This window comes from Triplophysa dalaica, chromosome 3, assembly GCF_015846415.1.
Source record: "Triplophysa dalaica isolate WHDGS20190420 chromosome 3, ASM1584641v1, whole genome shotgun sequence".
Classification (NCBI taxonomy): Eukaryota; Metazoa; Chordata; class Actinopteri; order Cypriniformes; family Nemacheilidae; genus Triplophysa; species Triplophysa dalaica.
In genome coordinates, this window is record NC_079544.1 from 20030699 (window position 1) to 20056851 (window position 26153).

The 26153-nt window shown below is 39.1% G+C and overlaps 2 protein-coding genes across 4 annotated transcripts in view; one reads left to right on the forward strand and one right to left on the reverse strand.

Moving 5' to 3' along the window:
• yeats2 (YEATS domain containing 2) overlaps positions 1-17494 on the forward strand; it is a 34526-nt gene extending 17032 nt beyond the window's left edge. For both annotated transcript variants that reach the window (XM_056744640.1, XM_056744641.1), the window contains 17 exons: positions 1369-1606; positions 2518-2679; positions 2769-2887; positions 3146-3280; positions 6625-6807; positions 9510-9840; positions 10229-10363; positions 11540-11611; positions 11773-11950; positions 12122-12198; positions 12324-12403; positions 12508-12709; positions 14704-14942; positions 15022-15096; positions 15268-15341; positions 15995-16072; positions 16242-17494. In XM_056744640.1, the coding sequence (XP_056600618.1) occupies positions 1369-1606; positions 2518-2679; positions 2769-2887; positions 3146-3280; positions 6625-6807; positions 9510-9840; positions 10229-10363; positions 11540-11611; positions 11773-11950; positions 12122-12198; positions 12324-12403; positions 12508-12709; positions 14704-14942; positions 15022-15096; positions 15268-15341; positions 15995-16072; positions 16242-16284 (2421 nt within the window). In that variant the 3' untranslated portion in view covers positions 16285-17494. The remainder of the gene's footprint in view (positions 1-1368; positions 1607-2517; positions 2680-2768; positions 2888-3145; positions 3281-6624; positions 6808-9509; positions 9841-10228; positions 10364-11539; positions 11612-11772; positions 11951-12121; positions 12199-12323; positions 12404-12507; positions 12710-14703; positions 14943-15021; positions 15097-15267; positions 15342-15994; positions 16073-16241) is intronic.
• Positions 17495-17579: 85 nt separating this feature from the next.
• On the reverse strand, positions 17580-24407 carry map6d1 (MAP6 domain containing 1). 2 transcript variants are annotated; one of them, XM_056744733.1, is made up of 3 exons: positions 23774-24407; positions 21771-21981; positions 17580-18449 (listed from the first exon to the last, which is right to left on the reverse strand). In XM_056744733.1, exons 1-3 carry the CDS (start codon positions 24235-24237, stop codon positions 18378-18380), a joined length of 747 nt encoding a protein of 248 aa, XP_056600711.1. In that variant the 5' UTR covers positions 24238-24407; the 3' UTR covers positions 17580-18377. The 2 variants fall into 2 exon arrangements, with proteins under 2 accessions (XP_056600711.1, XP_056600710.1); XM_056744732.1 differs by having other exon boundaries at positions 17580-18455.
• Positions 24408-26153: the final 1746 nt, after the last annotated feature.

A 26153-nucleotide genomic window follows, 5' to 3' on the forward strand; every position in this document is an offset into this window, starting at 1 on the left:
ATTCAGAGTGAACTTCCTTTTTTCCAATTACTTTGATATTCATTTACCTTCGGATTTAAAACTTAAAAGTAAAAAAAATAAAAAGCAGACTGCTTAATTGCAAACACGGCAACAATACACACTGCATTAGAGATGTGCGGATGAGCTAAAATGTCACCCGCATCTGCTGCTTCACATAAATTATCCACCCGCCTGCACGTATAATTTTCTCTGATATAGATATCCGCACCCGACCTGGACCCGATCGTCACTTTAATTACTCAGTAAATTTTCTAGCACTGTCTTTGTATGTAAATGCTTAAATCTAATCTTTCGATTTAGCACACATATGATGTACCATATAAGAGGTACCAGTCTTATGGCTTTCATATACATACAGTGCCTCACAGTCATTGCATATTACATACCCAGTACTTGATTCATCCTTGCCACTTCGCTAAAACGCTCCCACGCGGTACTTTTCTTTCCTACCTTTTGTTTTATTTTTAACTCTTCATTGTTTTTAATTTCTCTCGGTTCTGTTTTATCTCCATTTCTGCTTTAAGAAATAGACCACCCTCTACCGCCGCCACGCGTGCAATTACTGCAAATTAGCGCCTCATTAAAACTGCATTTAAAACATATTCATATTTTTTAAGAAATTTTGTTAATATTGTATATGATATCATCCACCCGCGACCCACCCGCAATTAATCAGAATGTATTTTTTATTAGCCTACCCGCGGATCATCCGCAGCGCCCGCTGATTCAACCGCCATCCGCGCATCACTACACTGCATGAAATGTAATTTTCATGATCTCATGTTATGTACTCTGTGTTTAAGCGGGCTGTCTTGTCTTTAAAAGTGTTTGAAAAGTAGAGTGTGCTATGGTCATGCGGTCTAAACTTATCTGAGGTCATCACGTCTCTACGGACCCTATCCTTAACTGCAGCTTTTTATAGCACCTGAGAGTCAAAGTCGGTCTTGTGTCCTCTTCAGAAACTGTCCTCGCGGATGCAGTATGTCACATTGCAGAAATCCAGTTTAAACTCATTGACTCTACTGCAGCATAACTTGTGGCTTGTGTTTGCTTTTATATGCGGTTGTTTTTTATTCCATAAGGATGACATTACTCTTCAAATCACAGAGTTTGGAGTCAGGCTATATAAGTTTGACCCATTTTTTCATGCATACATAATTTAACAAATAAAAATTTCTATTTTGTGTTATATAAACTCTTGAAGGGATAGTTCACCTAAAAATATATCATGTATTCACCCTCATGTTATTCAAAACCTGTATCTCCGTCTTTCTTCATGATAAAATGATGACAGATTTTTTTTCATTTTGGCACTCTTTTTTTATTTCGAACTCTGTATGTGTGCAGGTACTGGGAATTCCGCTTGGTTCTGCCGTCAAGCAAGTCTCTGTGAGCAGCGGGCAGATCTTGGTTGCCAAGTCGAGCACCTCTGTGTCCAAGGTGATGGGGCAAAAGCAAGTGGTGTCACAGGGTGTTGCCAAGGCGATCGTCAGCGGCGGAGGAAGCAATGCAGGTGGCGTCGCGGGACAACAGGTGCACACTGTTACAAAGACAGCGAGCGGGTCTGGAAGCGGCAAGAGTGGAGGTCAGAGATCACATACTTTTTTTAAGCTCATTGTGTTAGAACCTGAAGCGTCTGAACTACTGTATTGCACCTTTGACTTGTTAAGACAGTGACGTGACAATGTCAGAAGATGCTTTTAAAAGGGGTAGTTCGCCGTCAAAATGAAAATTCTGTCATCATTAACACACCCTCTTGTCATTTTAAAACCTTTATAACTTTCTTTCTTCCGCAGAACACAAAAGAAGACATTTTGAAGAATGTTGTAAACAGCCCCCCATTCACTTGCATTGGTTACAATAGAAGTGAATGGTGGGGGCTGTGCTGTTCTGTTACCAACATTTTTCAAAATATCTTCTTTTGTGTTATGCAGAAGATAGATAGTCACTTCCCCTAGCGTTATTATAGGTTCGGAAAGTTTTTTTCGAACATGACAATCCGTTTTCGTAACAACAGTCCCTTATTGGGCAAAGCATTGGACATTGATACAGCTGTTTCTTTCTAGTCTCGGATATTTGAAGGGTGTGAAATGTTTCTGTAAGTACTTAAGATTAACATGAGATATACAAAAACTGTCTGAGTTATGGCCATTCTAAGATGCTCAGAACTGTAACGTGGGTGTGAAGGAATGAGAGTGTTGCATTTGTTTCCGTGTTAGGAGGAGTGTATCACAGACTGATCAGCAGATTTTATCGAGCTAATCTGGCGCGTGTGTATGTGTTGCTGTACAGCAGTGCTGACTAAACTGTTGAAAAACAGGATTTTGTTTGAATCATTTTCAAAACACTGGTGTGGGTGTGTGTGTGTGTTGGAGAGTGCTTGTTAGTGGTGTGTGAAATAGACTTCAAAGGATGATTTCTGATGAATCACCACACTTCTTTCCCCTGCAATATGGCATAAAATGTTGTTATCTTTGTTTTAATCTTTACTTTTAGTTATGGCAACTCTACAGCTTCCAGCGAATAACTTGGCAAACCTGGCCAACCTGCCACCTGGCACCAAACTCTACCTGACCACCAACAGCAAGAACCCATCAGGCAAAGGGAAACTGTTGCTGATACCACAGGGAGCCATTCTACGAGCTTCTCACAGCTCAGGTCACACACAATACTCCTCATCCTTCAGAATGCCGACTATATGTCTTTTCCATACACAAAAAATTATCAGGTTGTTCTTCTCTGTGTAGGTCAACAGTCTCAAAGTTCTGGCCCTGGAGGTTCTCAGTCCTCTAGTGGGTCCTCGGGGTCCAGCAGCCTACCTCCTAACTTATCCTACACTTCCTACATCCTTAAGCAGACACCACAGGTGATAAAGCTAGTGTTGTGCACTTTTATACATAATATCCTTTGGTAATATCTGTATTGTATCTATTGTATTTATATAACATATGAACATGTCATATTGTGATTATAGTACTAGATATTTATATATCGTCCAATGCCTAGTTAATGTGCCTAGAATGTGTTCGAGTACCTCTGCACCGCATACACTCATGCAGTTAAATCTGATGGCGAATGGCTTTTAGGATAAACTTGTTGGTAATGTAACTATCATTCTTTCCAGGGCACATTTTTGGTTGGCCAGCCAGGGGGCTCTGGGAAACAGGGATCAAGTGGACATGTGGCGTCCAGTCCTGGCACCAGTACTCAACAAGCTATTCGCGTCACTGCAGGACAAAAAGCAGCTATATTGGCACAGGTAGATATCATTGAATGGATAGTTCACCCATAAATGAAATTTCTATCACGAATAGGGATGCTCCGATCCGATATTTGTATCGGAAATCGGCGTCGATACTGAATAAAATTCTAGATCGGGTATCGGTGACAAATTGCACCGATACCCGATCTAGCTGACATAAAATTTCTGCTAGGCGATGTAAAAGTTCCTGGAGACACCAGCGCTTAAACTCTCTCATGGCTGTGCTTTGCGAAGCGTGTGACATCATACGTTAGCAACGTGCTCTGTACGTAGTGCGCGTGAACAAGCGAACATAGCTTACGTTGAGCAGCGAACAGCATGGAGCGACAAAAAATATCTGCCATTTAGATTTATTTTAGAACAGCTTCGCCAACAAGTTACACCGCTGTTTGCAATACATGAGAAGTAAATGTTCCGAGGGGTTGTGATAAAGCTGTTCATTATAATGTTACTAATTTAAGCACGCCGAGTTCAATAAGCTGAAGAAACTAAAACGAGACGGTACGAAGCAGCTAACTTTGGAGGAGACAGCGGAAAGAATTCAGAAATTTCCATCTGGTAGTGTGAAAGCAGCGAAAATCATTGAAAGCATACTGAATTTCATATTTATGGATTTGCAACCGCTGTCCGTCATTGCGAACAATGGCTTCAGACTCCTTATAAACCACCTGGAGCCGCGGTACGACATGGTGAAGCGTAAATATTTAACTGAGACCTGAACTGTACCAAAAAGTCTGCAAACATGTATACGGAAAAAAATAAAGATGTCAATTCGCTGAGTTTTGGGGATAATTTGATAATGAATTTCTATTTGCACCAACTAAACTATTATATCTTTTTCCGTTTATTTTTACATGTGCAGTTTTACCAAGCTAGGGAAGCTAGTGTTTTATCTATCTTTCGGTGTTGGATGTTAAATTTGATTTCCACTAAACTTTAGCTTAGTTTAGTGGACTTTGCTTTAATGACTAAAGCATTAAAAAGAGCTGATTCCTGTTTGAATATCTAAAGCAGTAAAGCTATTGCTTTTTTGCTCAATTTCAGCTGCTTTATTGTTTATTGTGCATTGATTTTTAAATTATATTTGACATAACAGTTATTAAGAGATTTTGTTTCCATTAATTTATACCTGTTTATCAAGCTAGTGAAGCTGTTGTTTTATTCAGCTGCTTAATTTGCACTTTAATTTTGAATTTCAAGTTTAAGATAGTGAACATTTTGTTTTATTTTGCTGGTTTAATAAATAATTCACTAAATTTGTGAATCATTTGTTTGTTATTTTGTTTTACGGGTCAGGAAATTAATGTTAAGTCGAGCCTGATGTCTTGCACAGCAATGCACACAGTTTGTTAAGTAATTGTGCACTTTAAAAATGTTACCTTAGTATCGGATCGGTACTCCGTATCGGCCAATACTGAATTTCAGGTATCGAAATCGGTATCGGAAGCAAAAAAGGTGGATCGGAGCATCCCTAATCACGAATAACGCACTCTAGTTGTTCCAAAGCTGTTTAAGTGTCTTTGTTTGGTTGAACACAGAGAAAGATATTTGGACGAAATGTTGTAACCAAACAGTTCTTGGACGCCACTGACTACCATAGTAGGGAAAAACAATGGTAGTCAAAAGTGCCCAGAACTGTTTGCTGTCCGACAATTTTCAAAATGTCTTATTTTGTGTTCAACAGAACAAAAAAAAATATTAATAATTTCTTTCAATGGGGTCCAATAACGCTTTGGTTATAAGCCTTCTTCCAAATAAGGGTTCAAATGTTCATCTAAACAAAGAGATTTATACAGTGAATGACTAAGTATCTGATATTGAAAGGGCTTTGTTCACTGGTTTGTTGCTGTGTCTGTTTTTGTGTGTGCAGCTAGTACAGACAGTGCTATAGAAAGCTGTGTTTTCTTTGTTTTATAAACCATTATCCGATCCTTTAACTTGCTAGATTCATTTCATACTGCAAGCTCAAATATTTTGCTGTGGTGCTGTAGATAGCAGTGCAAAGAACGTTTCTAACGGCACATTACTTTGGTCTTAATACTTAAAATATGGAATTGAACTATTAGAAATGAAATATTCAAAACTGTTAAGCTCACACAAACACACGGTTAAAGACAGTGATTTAGAAGAGTGGGGTTGGTTTTGTTACTTTCTTCATCTCTCTCTCTCTCTCTCTCTCTCTCACACTGGTGTTACACAACACCACCTCCTCTGAAGAGCTCACACTCTCTAGAGCCCTTTGTGTGTGTGTGTGTGTGTGTGTGTGTCCTAATTTTCTGCTAGTGGCTAATGAGTATGCTGACATTTCAGCCGCAATTCAACCTGTAAATACATTATATACAGTTCTCTCTCTCTCTCTCTCTCTCTCTCTCTTCTTTCACTCGTTTGTATTGCTTAATCGCTCTTTTGAATCATAGCCTCATAATTCCCATCATAAAGTGCAGCACGCAGTGATCTCTGCTTGTTAGTTTATCATCATAATTCTCATTACGCCCTCAGAAGAGTCCACAGTAATTCAAAGCTTATAGTGGTGTAGACCTGCTTATGCCAGTCTTATGATCTAACATATCGTTCTGTGGCTGATGTACTTTTTCTCTCTGGAGGACGAGAGGTATTTGTGTTTGATGGAGGGTATTTGTTGTGAGCTTGAGGAAGAGAGAGAATGTGACAGAAAAGCGAAGGGCCCGGGAGTGTGAACATGCAGGGAAGAGTGTGAGAAACAAATGAGTTTAAAAAGCTCTGGCTGCTGCTCCATGTGCTGTTATATAAGAGGAAAAACTCTTCTGTCTCAGTTTACTTAAGCTTCATGGCTTGAATATTGAGGTGCTGTATTAGCAAAGCAATGCAGAGGATTATAAGGTTGTAATTAATGTATGAAATGTAGTCATGTAATCAGAAAAAATATATATTGAGGATGTGTATGTTACATGTTACGTTTCATTAGACATGCAAGTAATGCGTTTGAAGTTTATTCTATAAAAATGATTTGATACTGAGTGACTGAATTGTAGTTCTGTTTTAGCAAAAACAATTTGATGATTGTTACGAGTTTTCTCAGAAGGCTGTCAAAGTGCAGCATAAATAAAACATCCTTGATGCAAATTTTGTTTTCTTTCCTGAAGCTGAATGCATTAAAAGTAAATGCATTGCAAAAAGGATGCATATACAATTTAGAATTTAAAATGAATCTAGTTATAAATGGAAAAAAACCAGCAGTCATTAAACAGTTTCAAGAACATTTATTCTACCTGTATTTAAGTGACAGTTTGTTAAAAATAATATTGATTTCTCACAATGCTTTGTTTGTCTTTATCATTTCCCTGTTTACTTTTGATTGACAGGTGGCGGGCGGGTCCCAGAGTTCTCAGGTGAAGCTGTCAGACGGTTCGGTAAAGATGGTATCAGCAGCTGCAGCATCACACCTCACCAAACCGGGCACAACTACTCTGAGAATGACAGGTGGAGTCATCACTGCTGCTAGTTCCACCCCAACAACCCCCAGCGCCACACCCACCTCTCAACAGGTAAGCGACCTTGTCTGCTTGTGAAATGTTGAACTACACTCAAAGGTCGCTTTAACTTATAATTTTTTTTACCAGTGGTGGAAAAACAGAAGGCCGGCCGTCATTTTGACGGAATACAATAAGGGCAATTTGTAACTCCCCGTTTTGTCATTTCCCTTCATTAGAGCGTGATCGTAGGCTGCCACCCCTGTCCTGAACACGATCGCGAAGGGACGTGTGTTTCCCATTCATTAGCTTACTTGCAAAACCTTTTCCGTTTTAGAAAATGCGATGTCTCTCTTGTCGTCGTTCAGAATTAGTAATAAACGAAATGTATCTATCAACAGTCCTAGTATTCAGTTGTATTAAAATACAGCAAGTTCCGAGAGTACAGCGTGATAACGTCACGAACATGCTAATTACTGCGTAACGCCACCTTGCACCATAGTGATGGGCAGAGCTGGCTAGTTGGGTATAACATGTAATATCCCAAAAATCAAGTACGTTTAATGCGAGTAAACTACTGTTACAAAGTTCGAAGTGAACAGTCCCACACGGTCGACTGCCGGCCCCACAAACATAATAAAACATAACATAAAATCCATGCCTGGTTCTCTCTCGTCCTTCACTGCTGTCGCTCCTCCTTTTATGCTTCCGGAGCTCCTCCGTTACCTGTGCAACACGCAGCTGTTGATCATTATCATTCACGTCACCGGTCTCGCGCCGTTCCCTCACGGCCCTCGTCCCGCTCTGATTGTCACAACTACATTTTAAAATACTCGTAATCAGACTACAGTTACTTTTTTATGGATTACATAATTACATATCAGTCACAGAATGGCAGTAAATTGTTCAGGGATTTTCCAGAATATTTTTTTTTATAATAAACACACCTACCACTTATGTTTGTGATTCTTCTACCTATTTCCGGCAGCGAGGGGAGGGGTTTGGAATCGCACAGAGATGCAAAATGGAGTGGCACTTAGCAGTTGATGGCTGGATGTATAGACACTAAGGGCCCTATCTTGCACCCAGCGCAATTGACTTTGTACACCGACGCATGTGTCATTCCTATTTTGCACCCGCGCAGAGCGCGCTTTTCCCTCCACAGAAGCACGTCGCTAAACTAGTTAATGAACTTGCGCTCCCTGGGCGGTTCAGCGCAAAAAAGGAGGCGTGTTCCGGCGCAAACAATCCCTGGTGCTATTTTGCTGTTCCATTAAACAATTGCGCCACTGACCAGAAAAAACCTATTCTAAAGTCAGTGGCGTGTTGCGCGTTGTTCATTATGCTATTTTAAGGGCGCATGCTCGACCATAATGTATAGCGTGCACAACGCGCATATACTTTGCTCATGTAATCTACACAGATGCAACAGTTATTTTTGCAAATCATAAATTGTTACACTAAAAAAATATTAACACATGAGATGACGGAAATCATTGTGGTGTGCCACGAAGATGTGAAAAAATAGGCATAAATCTAGCTTACAAATTATTCAGGCTAATTGTAGTAATTAAGGATCAGACCTGTTTGCCCAATAGTGGCAAGACATATATGTATATAAGGACATCTGACAAATTGGTTTGTCCGTCAAGAACCAGGAAAAAAAATCGACTGAAAAACTGAAAAAACTGAAAGACTGAAAAAAAAGACTGTGAAATCACCTTTACCATAATGTAAGTACATTAAGTCTTCAACTTACCAGTTGAGTTGAGATTGCTCATATTTTTGCGCCTGGTAAATACGCCATAATAATAGCAATCCATAATGGAACTTGCGCACCTGCTTTTAAAGGGAATGTTGGATGACGCTCTGATTGGTTTATTTCACGTTATGCCCAAACCACACCTATGAATAATGAAGCTACTTCAGACCAACCCATTTTAGATTTGCGCCGGGCGCAAGAGCCATTTATCCCGCCGGGAAAATAGCCACAGCGCCGAGACCCGCCCACAAAGTTACTTGCGCTTCGCGCTTTGACACTTGCGTTTCAGATCGTTAAAATAGGGCCCAAAGGGTGTGGCGAGACACTTATCCCACGAGATGAGACAAGACCCAAGATTGGGTTCACGAGAACCAGACAAGATTTTTACACTTTTTTTAATTAATCCTGAATGATGAAGAATATGAAAAAATATAATTTTATTCAACTTAGAATCACAAAATGCAAAATTTTGAAAATGAAGCTTAAATTAATGTAAATTGACACCTATTTTATGAATTATATCATGATTTAAAAGTCTCAAGGCGTCTTCAATACTAATTTCACCATCAAACTCCATCATGCTGATATCACGAGACCTTGACAAGAAATCTCGCAAGATCTTGTGGCACGAGATCTTGTCACACCCCTAATAGACACCCTGACATTTTTAAGGAAACTCGTGGAAAAACTATTCAGTATACACGAACAAGTAATATGAGTGTTAGTACTGTATTTTGTCCGTACTGTAGGTTAAAAAGATGTTGAGACTCTATCTGTCAAAATAATTCAAATTTATCTTGATTCAATATGTAACATCAAATAAGATTTAAATCGAAAGTAATCTAAATGTAATCCAAAAGTAGTCTGATTATATTTCCAAAAATGTGTAATTAAGATATAATGTTACGAACTACAAATTTTGTCATGTAATCTGTAATCAGTAATTCATAAGTAATCTCCCAGCTCAGGTGACAGTTTATAATAGATGGTGATATTTATACCTCTGTATTTCCAGGCACCAGAAGGAGCTGGCGGGTCCTCCGCCCAACCAATACCTCAAACAGCTAAAACGCAGCATCCTGTGCTTGTAGCTGCCAATCAAGCAGCAGTCATCAGTGCTGCCAAGAGTGCCAGCTCAGCCGCCAACACAGCAAAGAGTTCTGCCTCTTCCACCGGTGCCATTGCAAACGTTGCCAAGACGGTCAGCATGCCTCTTATCGGTCTGTCGAAGGGAGCAGGCTCAACAGTTGTGGGTGGGTCCAAAAGTTCCAGCCCCTCACTGGTCACCGCGGCATCGCTGCTGGGGGGAGGAACGGTTAGCGGGAAGACTGCTGCCGCCATCTCAGGTAAGCAGTCATTTGCTGTCCAGGGTTGCCATGGAGACCTGTTCATCTGTATGCCCCTTGTCCTCAACTGGTTGTTGATGTAAATAATTTCATCATTCTTGTAAAGCGTAGTCTCCAAGCAAAGTGCAAAGCATTGCAAACCTTTCCAATCATATTTGTTAAACCATCCATGAAATGCATTATTTGTAGACAAGGCCCAAGTTTTGTGTGAAGATTTCACCATTTGGGATATAAGCTGTGGGATATTTGCTGTGTGTGAGAGAGTGGTATCGCCTGTAAACATTCTCAAGCATCATAGATAAGAAACTTTTGAGCCATTTTGAAGTCTAAAATTGTACTCTCTTAAACAATGGTTGTGTGCTATTGTTGGTTTGTTATTTCCTTACAGGTATGCTGAAGATGCACCCCGCTCAGTCTAGTACCCAGCAGACTGTTTTGACCATTCCAGGCAATCAGCTGAAGCAGCTCAGTTTGGGCAGCGGCTCGTCGGGGATGCAGACCATCTTAATGCCCGTTGGTAAAGGTAACGCCTTCTTGTTACCCACACAATCTGACTCAGGAAACTTTCAAAACTGTAGTTTCAGCGATCACAAGTTGTCTTACGTGCATGCATGGCACACTTCCCTTTTCTGATGCAGGGAGGATGTTAAAAGGAATCTTAGGAGACCTGACCAATCACTGGGTTGGGGTGGAGTTTTAATCGCGACAGCTTAAACAGAGGGAAGGTTTTTGTCTGCTCTGTTGAGGCTTCCAGATTGTATCTACCATCCGTCGTTTTCTTTTCCCAGCATTTGTCAAATGATGGCAGTAATAGGTGAACATAGCTCTGGAGATACTGTCCTGGATTTCTCTCTCCGAGTTTTATTGTCTGTCTCTCTTTTGTCTGCTTGGTTTGTATTGGATTGGTCTGTGAATCTCTATGCTCACAAAAGCTTATTTTAGTTTATTTGGGAGGAGTACTTGAACATCAATGGCACTAGTAACTGCCTGTAGTTGTACAATCTGTTGTTATAGTGATCGAGATAAATGTATGACAGCGAGATTAGAAGATTGACCAATAGAGAAATCGTAAACAGGGACTTTAAGGAACACTTTTGTTTGATGAATTACATATAATGTGAAACCTTGTATCTCCAGAACGACAACTTTTTTAGGAATATTTAAGAGGCTCTACTGACAGAAATGCAATATAATGTACATAACTATGTATTCAGAAGTGTATAAAGACCTTACATAATAAAGCGGTAGGTTTTTATTTCCTAAGAATGAGCTATTTCTATCTTCTCTGCACACACCGCGGTCCCCGTACATGGAATTTGTCATTTTGTTGCTAAAGTAGCCATAAACAGACAAACTGCTTTACAGAGTGTGTTTTGTAAATACATAATCTCCTTCGGTAAAGAAGCGTAAAAGTGAGCCGTTGGTTGCAATTCATAACCTGACCACTAGAGGCTGCTAAAGACTCCACATTGCTCCTTTAAATAAAGAAACTTCAATGTGAAAATTGACAAGCTCTTTTAGATAAGTGGTAAAACCACTGACACACATAAAGGGTCACATATAGTGATTTTTTTTTAAATCATGACAAATGTATAAACCAAGAGAAATTAATGAATGCAGGGTTTTTTCAGCTAAATTCATTTGAACAAAGACTTGAAGCAGCATCCTCTAACACTGAGTACATCTGTGTATGTTACAGTTGCGCCGTCTGGTTCCAAATGTGCATCCAGTAACGCAGCCGCTTCCTCAGCGTCCACACCTGTAGCTCACGGTGAGACACTGCAGTGAAAATACTGCATGTTTTGTGTTATATAAAATAGTTTAACCATTAAGATTTCACATACAGTAATCAAATAATAATACAAAATCGTCCGCAAACTGGTTTATGCTATTCTTGAATAAACCCACTGCTGTATGCTTGTGTTTCTGTAGTTAAAACTGAACCTGGATTAGTTAGCCCCATCTCTACTACCCCAGTACCCCAGACATCTACCCCAGTCTCTACAGCACCTGCCTCCGTTCCCCTGACAACTAACCCTGCCTCTGCAGATGGGGCTGCTACTGTTAAAGTGGAACAGGGCACAGAATCTACGACACGTGAACTTATCAAGTAAGAGGTTGAAAACACATACACAGTCAACACGCTCCTTCCTACTGTTTCTATGCTTCTGTTCTCCTGAAGACCCCTGTCAAATAATGTTTGTTCTTGTCTACCATATTTACTCTCTGCAATTTTGTGTATTTATTTTATGTCAATGTGTCTGTGTGTCTTAACTCTCAGCACTGAGCACATAGAGACCATGACTCAACTACTGACAGCCATAGTGAAGAAGTTCCCTCTTATCGTTCCTGAGAAAAGTGAGTCCTATACAGAGACACATTGACTTGAACACTCAGCTGTTAGTTCACACATGGGTTTATGAGGCTTTGGTAAATGTCAAATTAATAATCTAAGATAGGCTAACCAACATGTTATATGTTAGATGATGATTCTCATCCGTTCTGCGCCACCTCTGTGGATCAGTATTACTCCTGGAACATCGGCAAACGCAGAGCTGCAGAGGTACGGTACTCGTGTGTCTGCGTGGGTTGGTACAAAGCTTACAATGCAGATGTTATTTTCCACCGATGCACTTGTGTGTATTTTTATATCCTTTTGTTGTACAGTTGCAGCGTGCCGTTGCGGTACGCCGCGTATGTGCAGATCTGTTGGAGAGGACACCTCGCCTTCAGGCTCTCAGCCCCCCCAGAACTAAAGAGGTGGTGCACTGGTGCCGTCTCCGTGGTTACACACCCCCTGACCCGGAACCCCAGCGCGCAGAGGAGAACTCTATCGAGGACATTCTCACACAGATCGACAGTGAGCCTGGTGAGTGTAGGGTTTTGTGTGTGTTGTACACTTGGCTGAGATTATCATCATCTCCGGTGTCTCTCTGCTATGCAGAAATGAGACATACACAAGACTTGGCTCAGACAGTGCAGGCTCTCTGTCTCTTGTGTTGGTTCATTAGTCTGTATAATAAAGAGATTAACAGTTTCGGGCCTGAATTCAGCTCTCAGCATGTATACTTCAATCACACTGCTTTAGGCAGCTAAAATAGAACATCAGCCCTGGGCCAAATCCTACTGTGCCAAGGCATCACAGGTGCACCCTTGATGTGAATTTTTTTCCCGAAAAGTAGGCGGAAAATTATGCTTTCTCCACAAATACCTTTTGGGTAAGATATAAGAAAGAATATAAATGTACACCACTCAAAAAGCTCTGTCTTATTTCATACAGAATGTGAGCGTATGTGTATGAATGGTGTTGATTTTGTTGTGCTTATAATGTTGATGGATTGATAAATTGTAAGCATTTGCCAGTATAAGTCTAGCCTCTTGTGAACTTAAAGGAGCAATGTTGAGATTTTAGTGGCATCTAATGGTGATGCAACCAACGGCTCACTCCACCCCTCACCCCTCCCCTTTCAAAGCACTACAGCAACTGACACAGGACAAACGTGTTGTCACGTTTTTGCTTCTTTGCCGAAGTAGATAACGTATTTGAGAAGTCTGCACAAACTCTGCACGGGCACACAGAAAACAGTGCTAAGCGATCATGTTTATTAAAGCGCTTTATTTGGGAAAATATTATAATCAAATAAATTTCAAAGTTCTGTGACTCTAGAAGCTGAGACATTCTCATCTCAGTTTTATTGAGTGTGCTCAAGATGCATTCTCCGCTTTTACAGCCCATTCTGCCATCAAATATCGTCAATCCTTCTTTCATGCATTTTAAATATTAAAATATTGAAATGTAAGTTATTGTCAACATAACTGTATGTAGCTTTAGATCATTATCTTCTTTTTCGTTTTGTGCCTGCATTCCGCGATTCCGTCTCCTTTTTCTGCATCGCGTCAATAAGAACCCAATACAGTATGGTTACGCATAGCTCCAGTGAAATTATTATTGTCACGTTGAAATTACATATTTTGCTTAAAACCTTTTCGTTTTCCTCTTTCAAAACATACACACAACTCATCTTTCAAGTGGTCATTTCTGAGCGTGCTGCAATAGGCACAAACGAAGCAAATGGGACAATTACAGCGTTATGGACGTGACATTTTGCGTTACGGACATGACATAAAAATACTCAGAGAATGAATTTGTTACGATATATTGAACCATATTTTTATATTTGACTGAACCCTTGTTGATAGATTCTTTACATCAAAAAATGTCAGTTTATGAAAAAACTATATATTTAAAGAAATAATCCTTAAAACGGCACTTACTATGAAAAGTCATGCAATAAAAATAAAACAAATGCTTAAGAAAGATCTTACATTGGTATTTGAACCACCAAATGTTATAATCTGTGCTGTTACCATAGTAAAAACCGCTGGTAAAATGTTAAAAAATGTGTGATATGGTTGATATTTTCACGGAATCACCCAATGTTAGATTTGACCTAAAATTAAAACATTTTGTACCAGATACCCTTTAAAGAATGTTAATAATTTTTTTTCAAACATTTAGTTTTTAGTATGTAATTTAAAATGGTTTTGAACAAACATTTTGTGTAATTTTTTCATGTAATTGACTGTTGTTTTCTATGTGGACTAGTAGGAGCTTACCATTTAAACGACTAGTCGATTGGTCCAATTGGACGAATTAATTCCATTTCTGTCAATACATCCTTCATAAAACTACACATTTGACCTTTAACATAAACATAAAGGGCACCAAGTAAGGGGCACTACTACTATGTTTACTAATAGAGCCATAGCAGATAAATCTTGGTCTGCTGATATATGCAACATGTTGTTTTTTTACTGATGGACTGTATCGACTAATATTTTACAATGACGTGTGTGTTTCAGAGTGCAGTTCAACTCTTGCGGGCTGTGAGGAGTTGTGTCAGCGCCTGAAACAACTCCAGAGACTTCTGAAGGCGGAGCCTGACGAGGAAGACGATGAGCCTCTTGACATCATCAGCGTGAAAGACACTGACGCCGCAAAGGTTAAAATCAAACAGGAGCAGGATGAGACTGAGCAGGAACCCAATTTTTTTCTGGGCCGTTGCCCGTCGACCCAGTTCATCAGAGACACAGCAGAGCAGGTGAGAGACATGGAAACTATTTACTTGCCTATACATCCTGTTGGGTTATACATGACATGACGATTTGTGCTGGTGTTAGATTGGTGCCACGTTGCAGCAAGTGGAAGTGGATAAGAACGTTTTTGCTCCTGTCGTGGAGACCATGATTCTTAAGGTAAATCTTTAAAATATAATTGTTTTTCATATGTCAAGTAAAAAGTTGAAACTTAGATTGTTTTTCTGTATGTCAAAAGATAAGTTTCACATCAGGATAGGACACAGTGTTTTGATAGATCTGCACTTCTTGTACTATCATGGGCTAAATATTGTCTAAATCTGACTACAGGCGGTGGAACAGTTCAGCAGTGAAATCCTGAGGGAATCTTTGGCCAACGCTCATGGGAAATCCCCACAAAACAGGTCAGTGCGTCCGCCAGCACAAGATTAATCAGCACAGTGTGGAACAGATGGATGGTTCAGGATATTTCAGAGTAATCCAGAGCACAGTCGGAGACTGTGAAACTTTTTTTGAAACTTTTCTATTTTGTCTGTTTTGCTCTTTCAGTTTTTAACTTGTTTGGTATTCCATGAGCTTCAAGTTGTGTTCTTTTTTAAAGTTCCCTGAGGAAGTGCTTTATGATAGTGTATAATTATCAGAGCGATGAGAAGAGCTAATGAAAATCAGCTTTTATTAGACTTGTAGACCGGCTGAGAGAGAGAGAGATAGACAGAGAGTGCCCCAGTACCGCTCTGCTTAGTCAGCACATATCTCTTCATTCACATCCTTTTCACATACAGACTGTTGCTTTAGGTTTTAAACAGTATTCAGTCACTGCCATTTATAGTGGATTATTTTAATAGATGATCAGTTCATACTGTAATTGATCTCTGTTTTTTTAAGGAAAACCAGACATTGCTGCGTTTAACACTGAAAGGTCAATGACCTATTATTATTTATGTTTTTATTTAATATTAGAAAAAATGTGTTGCGAGATTCTCTCCAACAGTTTTTTTGGTAGAACATTTGTACTACCAAAGCATACAATGTGTGTCATGTCATATTGTCACCACAGACCTCCGAGGGAGATATCAGCTATGGATGTGCATCAAGCCATCAGTTCTACTCCCACCTGTGATTTCCTAACTAACAGGTAGGTTTCCATTCACATTAAGCCACAGAGAAAACCTGAAATATCTGGACATTTTAAAATTGTGATATCTAGAAATAACATTTTGATCTTAGATATCTAAATATGTGTGGGGTGTCATTATGATGCAGTTTAATTTTGTGTTAAATTAATCCATACGTTTTTCGTATAGGTACATGGGCATCATGATGAAGGATGAAAGCCACACCGACTAACTTTCATCATTGGACCTCAGACAGACAGGTGGATTGTCCAAACACACAGTGATTCCCACACATTGTGTAAGGGTGGAAAATGTCTTGGGGTGACCAATCACTGACAGAGATCTCCTCTAAAATGCAAATTTCATTATGGGAAATAGCCATCAACAAGACAACAGCTGTGTTATATATCACACTTAATATTGTGTTATGAACCCACCGGCAAAGGTCATGACCCAGGTAAACATGTCACACATATCAGCAAACCAGATGGGACTGTCAGGTCATTATGCAAAAGCACCACATCACTCCATTTATTATTATTTGATTAATTCTGTGGAATTTGCTGAGGACTAGTATTTTAATACAACCATCAATACAATAACTGAAGTTCAGTTTTAGGGCATCAGACGTGAGAATGCACATACTCATCATTTAATATTTGAATAGTCCTGTTCACTTTCATTAGGCCTTCACTCTCTGCAGGCCAAACTTGGCTGATCACATTGACCTTACAGCTGGCACCGTTCTGTGTTTTTTATTCATCTTAATCAGTAGTACGAGCATTAGATATTGGAGCTGAACCATTGAACTGAACTGTCTTATCAAGCTGGATTTGTAAGGGGAGGTGATTTTCTTTTTTTAGAATTTGTGCAGCTTGAATGACATCCCTATTCATTGTCACTTATACCTGCACGTAAATAATCCGCTTATGTAGTTGTAGGGATGTTCAGGGTAAATGTTAAATATACGGCATGTCAGGTCTTAACACTCATCAATTTCATGCGAAGCAATTCAAAATAAAGTCTTAATCTTGTCGTTTTCATATAAATGTGGATAATGATTGTAAAGTTGAGTACAAGAAGATTAATGATTTGATAAAGTTTGATTTGTGTGTGTGTGTGTGTGTTTGTAAAAGATTAAGGGGCATTGTAAGAAGAGGTGGCAGGTTTCTAAAATGCTTTGTGTACAAAGTGTCATTTGTCGTTAAAAAGTTAACCGCTGTTTCTGCTGACCTTGTTTTTTCGAGACAAAGTATGAAATTCTTATGTGTGTTTGTGTATGAAAGTGAATGACTGTGTTCATGTGTTTTATTAATTTGCCCTCAGTGTTATAGTGAGATGAGCTGCCTAACTATCTCATGTTGTATTGTCCTGCACATTGTGTATCAGAAATCAACTATTCTTGTATTAAAAATCTGCCTTTAAGGCAGATCTGTTTGTCTGATTTATTTTGTTGTAAGGTACTTTCAAATATCCATATGGGAGTGACTTGTCTGATTTCATCAGCTGTCAGGTAAACAATACAAGCACATTTAAAGATCATTTTTATTTAAAGTGTTTTCTTCATTTTGTCGCTTTCTAAACCAAATTTACAAAAACTTGGACCCCACCCCTCAGCATCATCCCAATTCAGTGAAAGTAAATGTTAAAGTGCTAACGAAGACGTAAGGTCTTTTTAAATGGCCAGCAGGCGCCGGAGCGAAAAAACAACAATTAGAAGCATCCAGCGTTCTCAGGCAGACATGAACGGATCAATAAGAGCAGGCCGACATTATTATACACAAAATCACGTATTACTACTAGGATTGTACTGTACACACATACCCACACTGAGTAACCGTATTACATTTTTGTTCCTTTTTTCTATGTGTTGTTAAACATTTATTTGCATATTTAAACAATTCATAAAATTATTAGAAACATGCAAATATTAATTCAGAGGGCAAGGTCAACACAATCGTTTTTTTTGGTACAAACGTTTCAAGGCCTCCTTTACACACTCTTTCTCTCAAAAGTCTTAACCCTGATGTGTATTCCAAACACAAATGCTTTCATAGATGGTTGACATTTTAAGCATACATCCTCTTGCATAGATTTTACGTGGTGTAAATTTCCAGCAAATTTCCTCCAGTTCTGTTATGTCCTTTGTGGAACGATTTAGAGAATCTTTTGCTTTGTTGCAATAGTTATTTTTCTTGCTTATCCATTCAAGTTTCATTAAAAGATCTCGAAGTAGACATTTCCCAACATTCATTTGTCTCTAAACATTCCTTCAAATGGGTTTCTTGTCTCGTGAATGTGTGTGCGTCGCTCTTCATTGATGGATCATATGTTGAAGATCCTGGATTTGCTTTGAAAGACGGCTGACGGGTTGGGTGACAGCTTGGTCTTCAACATCTGCTCCTGCGACATAAAACATACTTTAATCAGATTATCAAACAAGAAGGATCGAATGTAATTTTCCACAAAAATAAGCTGTTTTTTATTTGTTTATTTAAAAAGTTACTTAAATGGATGAAGAGCAATGTGGAGATTATTCATAGACGCTTCATTATGTAAGGTCTTTATACACCACTGAAGGCATAGTTATGTATACTATACTGCATTTTTGTTTATAAATCCTCCTAAATACTACACACGGCACCTTTAAAATATAATGCTTGTCCAAAATCAAGGATGAACACTTCCAAAGAAATCAGTTAAACAGCCAGACACCCACGGCATACTATTTTCAGAGCACTATAGACCCATTTCTCTCAGTCCGGCGTACTATTTAGGATAGACCGTAAATTGAGTTTCTGCCTGCCTTCTTCTATCTCTCCCTTCATTTCGTCTTATTGTCTCTCAGACTCTTTTTCTGTCTGAAAGACAATATCTAATCCTTGGCACTGTGGGGGGAAGAAGGAGGAACGTACTATGTGAGGAGCGAAGCGCTGGAGCAATGAAAAAAGAAAATGAGATTTATAATCTACTAAAACTCTTTCTCTCGCGCACTCATGCACTCGCACTCGTTTTAGAATAAGACCATGACACCTTTAATTGTGAAACCTGAAGCAGACTCCAGACAATGTGTTCATATTTTAGGCACAATTGCTTATATCCGATATGAATGAAGGCCAGGGAATAACTGGAGAGGACTTTATTCAAGTATTAAGAAAGTATTAAAGTCCGGCCCTACCAACAAAATATTTCTGATCGCTGTATGCTACAATGCAATGCTCTTGACTTTACATTTTGAGTAACGAATTAACCATCGTCTTTTTCTATTAAAGTTATGTTTGATAATCATACCTGAATGTTACTTGTGGAATTAATATGCAATGTTATAAGGTTAAGTGACAAGTATTATTGTATAACTGTTATAATACTATACACTGTTTTACAAAATGTTTATTATTTTGTATACTGCACAGCTGTAAAATAGAAAGTCTAGAGTACACAGTCTGCATAGCCTCGTCCTCATTTATGTTGTATGTTCCTGTAGCTCAAAAGGGTTCAAGTCCCAGATTAATCTGTACATTTTTAATGCACTTTAAGGTTGCTTTTGGATAAAAGCGTCTGCTAAACGTAAATATAAATTTGTCACAGTCAGGGACAGAGAGCTGGCTTCTGTAGCTGCGTGAAAACTTATGCAAGGTATTTAACCGTTCAGGTTGCATTAAAACTGATAAATGATATTTATAAATAACCCTTCATTTAAAAAATTTTAATCGGCGGCCATGTTTGCAACGCCTCTGGCCAGCTATTTACTTCATAGCAAGTCCACAGTCCTCTCTACTTAAATTGGGGAAGGCAGATATTATACACTTGCAAAAATCACAGCATATTTCCGATCGATAATTAAACATGACAACTGTATCATAACTTTAAATTTAAATTCTGTTAATATTAACTTACTCTCATCTCATTTCATACCTGTATAAATTACTTCGTTCTAAAGAAACATTTAGAAGTATATTTGGAAGAATGTTAACCATTTTCATTCTTGGGACATCATTGACTACCATATTTGGAAAAAATTTATGGTAGTCAGAGGTGCCCCAGAACAGTTTTTTTAAAAATATCTTCAAATAATCTTATTTTGTGTTCAACTGAACCAAAAAATACAATTATATTTTGATGTTTTAGAACTATAAATTGCTAATATTATTCAAAATATCTTTCTTTGTTTTCAGCACAGCAAAGAAATGTATACAGGTTTGAAACAATTTGAGGGTGAGTTAAAACATTTTTTGGGTAAACTATCACTTTATATTGTGCTTAAAATGACCCTTTTCAAGGTCACCTCATCTACTGCGGCTGAGCACAGACTGTCAAGTGCCTCATGATAGCTCCGCCCCAGAAAATTGTCAGTCTTTACTGATTGATAATTGGCTTGTTTTACTGGAGGGCAGGACTTCCTTCGCTATAGCGGCCATATTGTTGCATTCTTCGCCATTCATTGTAACTGCAGTAGCGCATCTTGTTAATATTAATATCTTTGGTTTAACATGCCATCCTTAAAACTGCAGCGATTCTCATTTTAGAATGTCTCTCTTCAAACAGCTTTTAATAAAATGACAGTGCTTACATGAACACTTTAATTCTGAATTGTTGCTGATTATCTTTATCCGGTCAGGTATTTATATTTGAGAGTGTGTTTAAGAGCAATGGGACGACCGCATGACTTTTCTCCTAAAATTAATTTCAGGAGATAGAAGGAAAAGGGAGGGTGGGATTATGTGTGAGTTATAAACCCTTGGGATGGTTAAAATAATGCCATCTGGCTTAGTCACGCAAATGCACTAGTCGCTGAACATTATCCATTAAGCTTATACAGACACACACACACATCAGCCTCACACAAGCAATGCGGTTCAAAGGTTAAGGGATAATTCCCCCCCAAATAATCTGTCATCATGTAATCACCCTCATGTTTTCAAAACTTGTATGACTCTTACCTTTGGGGTGAGCTGTCCCCTTAAATAGGTACATTGCTGAATAACAACACCACGATACATTTTCACCAAATGAATCCCACCATGTCTGTCATTGGGTGACACACCTTCCTGCTAGTCTACTCATTGGTCAAGCACAGCTTTGATGTATGACAGTATCCATGGTTACATAGTGAGTGAGTTACAAACTAAATGAACCCTGTCAGTTATTTCATCGTTCACTGGCTGCTGTGCAAAAACACACGCTCAAAAACTGCCCTAAAATCTGCCCAGTTAGTTTAGATTTTTATCAAGACACAGAATAGATTCACGGAACAGGCCATAAACCAGGATTATTGCCACAGAAAGAAATTTGATCCCGTCCCTCAGCATCCTAAAATACATCAAAAGCACTTACAGTAGACTCCACCCACATAATTGCATCAGTTACCAGAGCTTGACAGCTATGGCCAGTGTGAATTGCTTTTGTATGGAAAAAAGATTGCATAAAGATTAAAACGATGCCTTTGTGTTGCAGTCAATAAACTAGAATGTACAGGTTTGGGCCACACGAGAATGAGAACATTACGAAAGAATTTTGTTCATCAAGTTATTTTGACAGTCCGAACTTTGCATGACCTGCTGATTATGTGAGATAAGTTCCACTGACTGATCATTCTGCTGAGCATGGCTTTCAATGTCTGTCCTTAGTTGATCTTTTCGTCCCATCAGCATGCTGTATGATCTGATCGCTTGTCTGATCTGATGTCACTGCATCTCCCCAATCTGATGATTCACTCACCTCTGGTTTATTGCTGACCTCCGTCCGACCGCTCTGCTGTGGTTGTATGCTTGACTCCAATACACCGTCTGTGTGTCTGTGTGTGTCCATGCTGAAAGCAGCCTGGTAGCTGGTTGCCGGCGGGGCATTGTCAGCTCCTGTACCCAAGACGGTGGGCCGTTTGTGGGAAGGCTTTGATGGCAGAGTTCCAGACCAAGGCTGGTACTCCTGTCTGACCCCAGAAAGAGATCAAATATTTAACACAAATGTGACCCTGGGTGGGAACATTTTTAAGAAATAGCCAAAAATACATTGTGTGGGTCAAAATTATCTTCAAAAAATCATAGGATATTTAGTAAAGATCATGTTCCATGAAGATATTTTGTAACTTTCCTTCGTAAATGTATCAAAACTTTATTTTTATGAGTAATATGCTATGCAAAAGACTTTATTTGAACAGCTGTAAAGGCGATTTTCTCAATATTTAGATTTTTTTTGCACCATCAGATTCCAGATTTTCAAATAGTTGTATATTGGCCAAGCCTCCTCCTATCCTAACAAACCACACATCACTGGAAAACGTATATTCATTCAGCTTTCATGTGATGTAAAAATGTAAATTTCTTAAAATTGCCCCCTTGTGACTGGTTTTGTTGTCCAGGTCCAAAAATAAGATGTTGGTTCGAATTCAAGAGCGTTTAAGAAAATTGACTTTTCTAGTAAATTGAATTGAAGATGGAGGGAAAAGGGAAGACCACGTGTGCGAGTTAAATGCGTGGAATGTTAAACGTGCTTCTTTCCAGACAACTCGGAATTCAGATGTTTCAGGAAATAAACGTTTGGAACGCCAAGGCACCTGACTCGTTCATTTTGAATGACAAAAATATAGAAAATACAAGTAGTGTATGTAAGTGTGAACTTACGCAAAAACAAACGGCAGGAAATAAAAAGCAAGTCAGTAAGCTTTAATAATGCATTCAAAAATGTATACTTGGCTTTGGCACGCTTTAAGGTGACATGACGCGCGACTGACTGGAACGCGCTGAGGTCGGAGGTAAGAAAATGAGCGGTGAGCGCAACAGGTGCCCTGAACAAGTGGGCAGGACCTCATTAAAATATTAATTTGAGATGTGTATTAATTTAAACGCACTGAAATGAACTCATCAGCTGAGCGGTAATGTCCTGAAATGGGTCGGTAATGTGCAGGGCTGTGGAGTCTTCAGAAGCGACTTCATTATACTGTAAAACCCAGCACATTAAACTCATCAGTGCTGTCTAGAGTGCATACTACAGAACCACCCTACTAAGTGTTTGATAAAAAAAGGATTAAAGGAAAACAGTGTTCAGCAACGACGAAAGCCTATAGGAAAACGAATCAATCCGCAGAGGGTTTGGATGAATAATGAAGGTTTAGTGAAAAACGTTTTCGGATTGTATACGTTTCACAAAGAGCACTATAGGGGTAATGCAAACACACCGGGCTGTCTCTTTATGTCAATAGTCTCGTCCTATTAAAAAAAGTGTAAAATTCCTCTTTTTTGAGAGCTGTCGGATGAAATATGCACGTCAAATGACAACATCGTCGGAAAAGCACCGCAATGCACAACCACTACAAGCACGTCGTTTCTGCCTAAACAACAAAAGAACAATTCAGTTCACATTTATTTTATTTATTTATTATTCACACAATGGCGTTTGTAAGTGTAGTTAAAGGGTGAGACGTGAACGCTTATATCAGGCAGATACTGTTTCATTTTATGCCACTTTTGGGTCTTACAGAATCAGTCTTATTACTGATAATGTTTGATGTGATGATGATGGGAGAGACTATATATATATCTACACACAAGTTCTACTCTGTTTTAAACGCACTAAATTGTTGGTTTATACATTTATATAATAAAGATCAGATGTTTTTGTAATAACCGCCTATCCTGGCTCGCTTTTCTTCAATATGAACACTAGACCAGATGTGCTGAAAGAACATAAACTACTGGATCCATCATCACCGTCATCATTAGTACCTGTATGAGCTGATCTGATCTCCGCCTCTCTGCCTGCTCCGCTGCGTCGTGCCGTTAGATAACCCGTTTACCGGGCTATCCGTCTTTATGCCACTCTTGGCTCCGTTACTGATCCAGGGAAAGTTATCCTTTTTCGGGATGGGCCAGTGTTTGTAATCCTGTTTATACTGGGTCACGCTCGGGAAAGGCACGCCCGGGGGATGATAGTCCTCCCGGGGTTTGTAACTCGGTTCCGTCCGTCCCCGGTGCGGGCGTCGGAGTCCGGCGGCATCGCGCTGATCCGGCGTTAAGTATTCGACTCTCGGCGCCTGTTCCGTGGAAACCAGTTTGGCGACGGATCGAACCTCCTGCTCCCCGATGTCCGAGTAGTTCTGTATCGTAAGCGGAACGGACAAATCCGATTTATCGAACTGGTTCCAGAACCGGGCCAGGCAACAGACTCTGCTGATGCACGGCCAAGCCATAATGAGTGATACAAATAAGTAACTAAATGAAAAAAAAAGAAAAGAAGAAGAAAGAAAACACAGGAAGGATGTAAAGAGTTGCGGATCACATGAAGGAATGTAAACGCGTGTCCGTTTCTCGAGAACTGCGAGAGAGCGCGCGGTGTCGGGACACTTTCATTGCACACTCGTCTCACGTGGTGCGCGGATTTCTACAGGAAAAAATTAAAAAATAATCCATAACGACCCATGAAATCGTTGACCCGTGCGCACTGCTTTTCCTGATTCAATGCCCTAAAATCCTGTATTAATAGATTTCTCAAAGCCCAGTAAGCTTCCAATCTAGACCGCAGTATTGGGCATCATATGTGCCTATGGACCCCAAAAGAGCGGTGGTTACCAACATAACTTAAAAAAATTAGGCATGCTGTTAGTATGGAAATATGTTTTTTTTGGTGATTTCTTGGTAACATACGAGTAAAGGTACTACAAATATATTCATTTTCGATTAAGACATCTACACACCATGGTCCATCAGGGTTAACAGTATATGGATTGGAATCAATGCCTGAGACCACATTGTAAATCAGGGAAGTTTTCTAATAAAATCTGGAGGCTATTCGTAAACGTACATAAACTAGTATTTCTCATAAATACTCATGAACGTATTCTGTACCAAAAAAATCACATTTACTTGCACACTAAAAGCATACAAGATGCTTTTGGAACAAGTCATTTTGGGATTGTATGCGAGTGGGGTTCTGCACAACCTTGTGGAGTGTTTGCCTGCTCAAGGGCATTTTGACATCAAAGAGAAACATTGAAAATATCTCATACATAAAAACGTCAATTTTTCAATACAACTTTTAACTTATTTTGTGATGCTGATAATAGTTTAATAGTGTAATATTAACAGTTATATCGCTGTAATACTAATAATGATGTTGAAAAACATCTAGTTTTATGTGCTTTTGAAAAGATCTGAACCCCACTTTATTGCTATTTTAATATGTCATCATTCGAGGTTTTAAAGTTTAATTTTTAAACATTGCCATATTAAATGAATGGGTTGGTTTTTAGGCTTTCAACGTTTTCAGGATCGGTCTTTTCATTGCTAAATTTCTGTACTGAAAATCTACAGAAGGCAGAACCAAAGGACAGTTGGATCTGGTTTTCCACCTGATGAGCATCCAGCCCTTCACAAGTCAATGAAACCACACCTGTCCCTCATTACTGCTGGTCACTGCGTTTTACGCAACTGAGAAATTTACAGCTTGACGACAGATTTCCATTTATTGTCGAGACTAATCAACCGAACTTTGCTCAAAAGTCGTTACAAAAATAATTATAAGGCCTAGTTCGCATTGGTTTGCCTAATATAATTATTCAATATGAATGATATCGCCCTTAAATATACCTGTCAAAGCGAGAGCGCGCCCTGCTAAATTCGGTAAAGGCTACACTGCGTACGTACATGGTCTTAGCATGGAGATGCCGTGTCATAGCCTACTGCATGTTTCTAGAAGTACTGGGAAAGTTTTATTGTGTGTTAAAAGCGGAAATGCATCATACTGTATACAGTTTAAAGGTTTAATATTGTTCTTTGTCATTATTGACCGTTTTTGTTTTGCTGAAGGATAGTTCATACAAAAATGAAAACCCTGTCATCCATTACTCAACCTCAAATTGTTCCAAACCTGTATAAATTATTTTGCTTCTCTAAACACAAAGGAAGATATTTGAAAAAATGTCAGTAACCAAACAGATCTCATCCTCCATTTGCTGCCCTATAGTAGGGAAAATAAATACTATTGGAGTCAATAGGTTTGGTTACATTTTTCCAAACATCTTCTTTTGTGTTCAGCGAAACAACGACATTTAATTTAATATATAAAGGTTTGGAACAACAAGAGGGTGAGTGAATGATGACATGATTT

What these genes read in the sequence shown, in the direction of transcription:
- map6d1 (XM_056744732.1), bottom strand. Translation starts at nt 24,237, where the DNA reads ATGGCTTGGCCGTGCATCAGCAGAGTCTGTTGCCTGGCCCGGTTCTGG. An exon ending in GATCAGATCAGCTCATACAG is followed by an intron (nt 21,982 to 23,773) that starts GTACTAATGATG and finishes TTCTGGGGTCAG; the next exon opens with ACAGGAGTACCAGCCTTGGT. An exon ending in AGGTCAGCAATAAACCAGAG is followed by an intron (nt 18,456 to 21,770) that starts GTGAGTGAATCA and finishes TTTATGTCGCAG; the next exon opens with GAGCAGATGTTGAAGACCAA.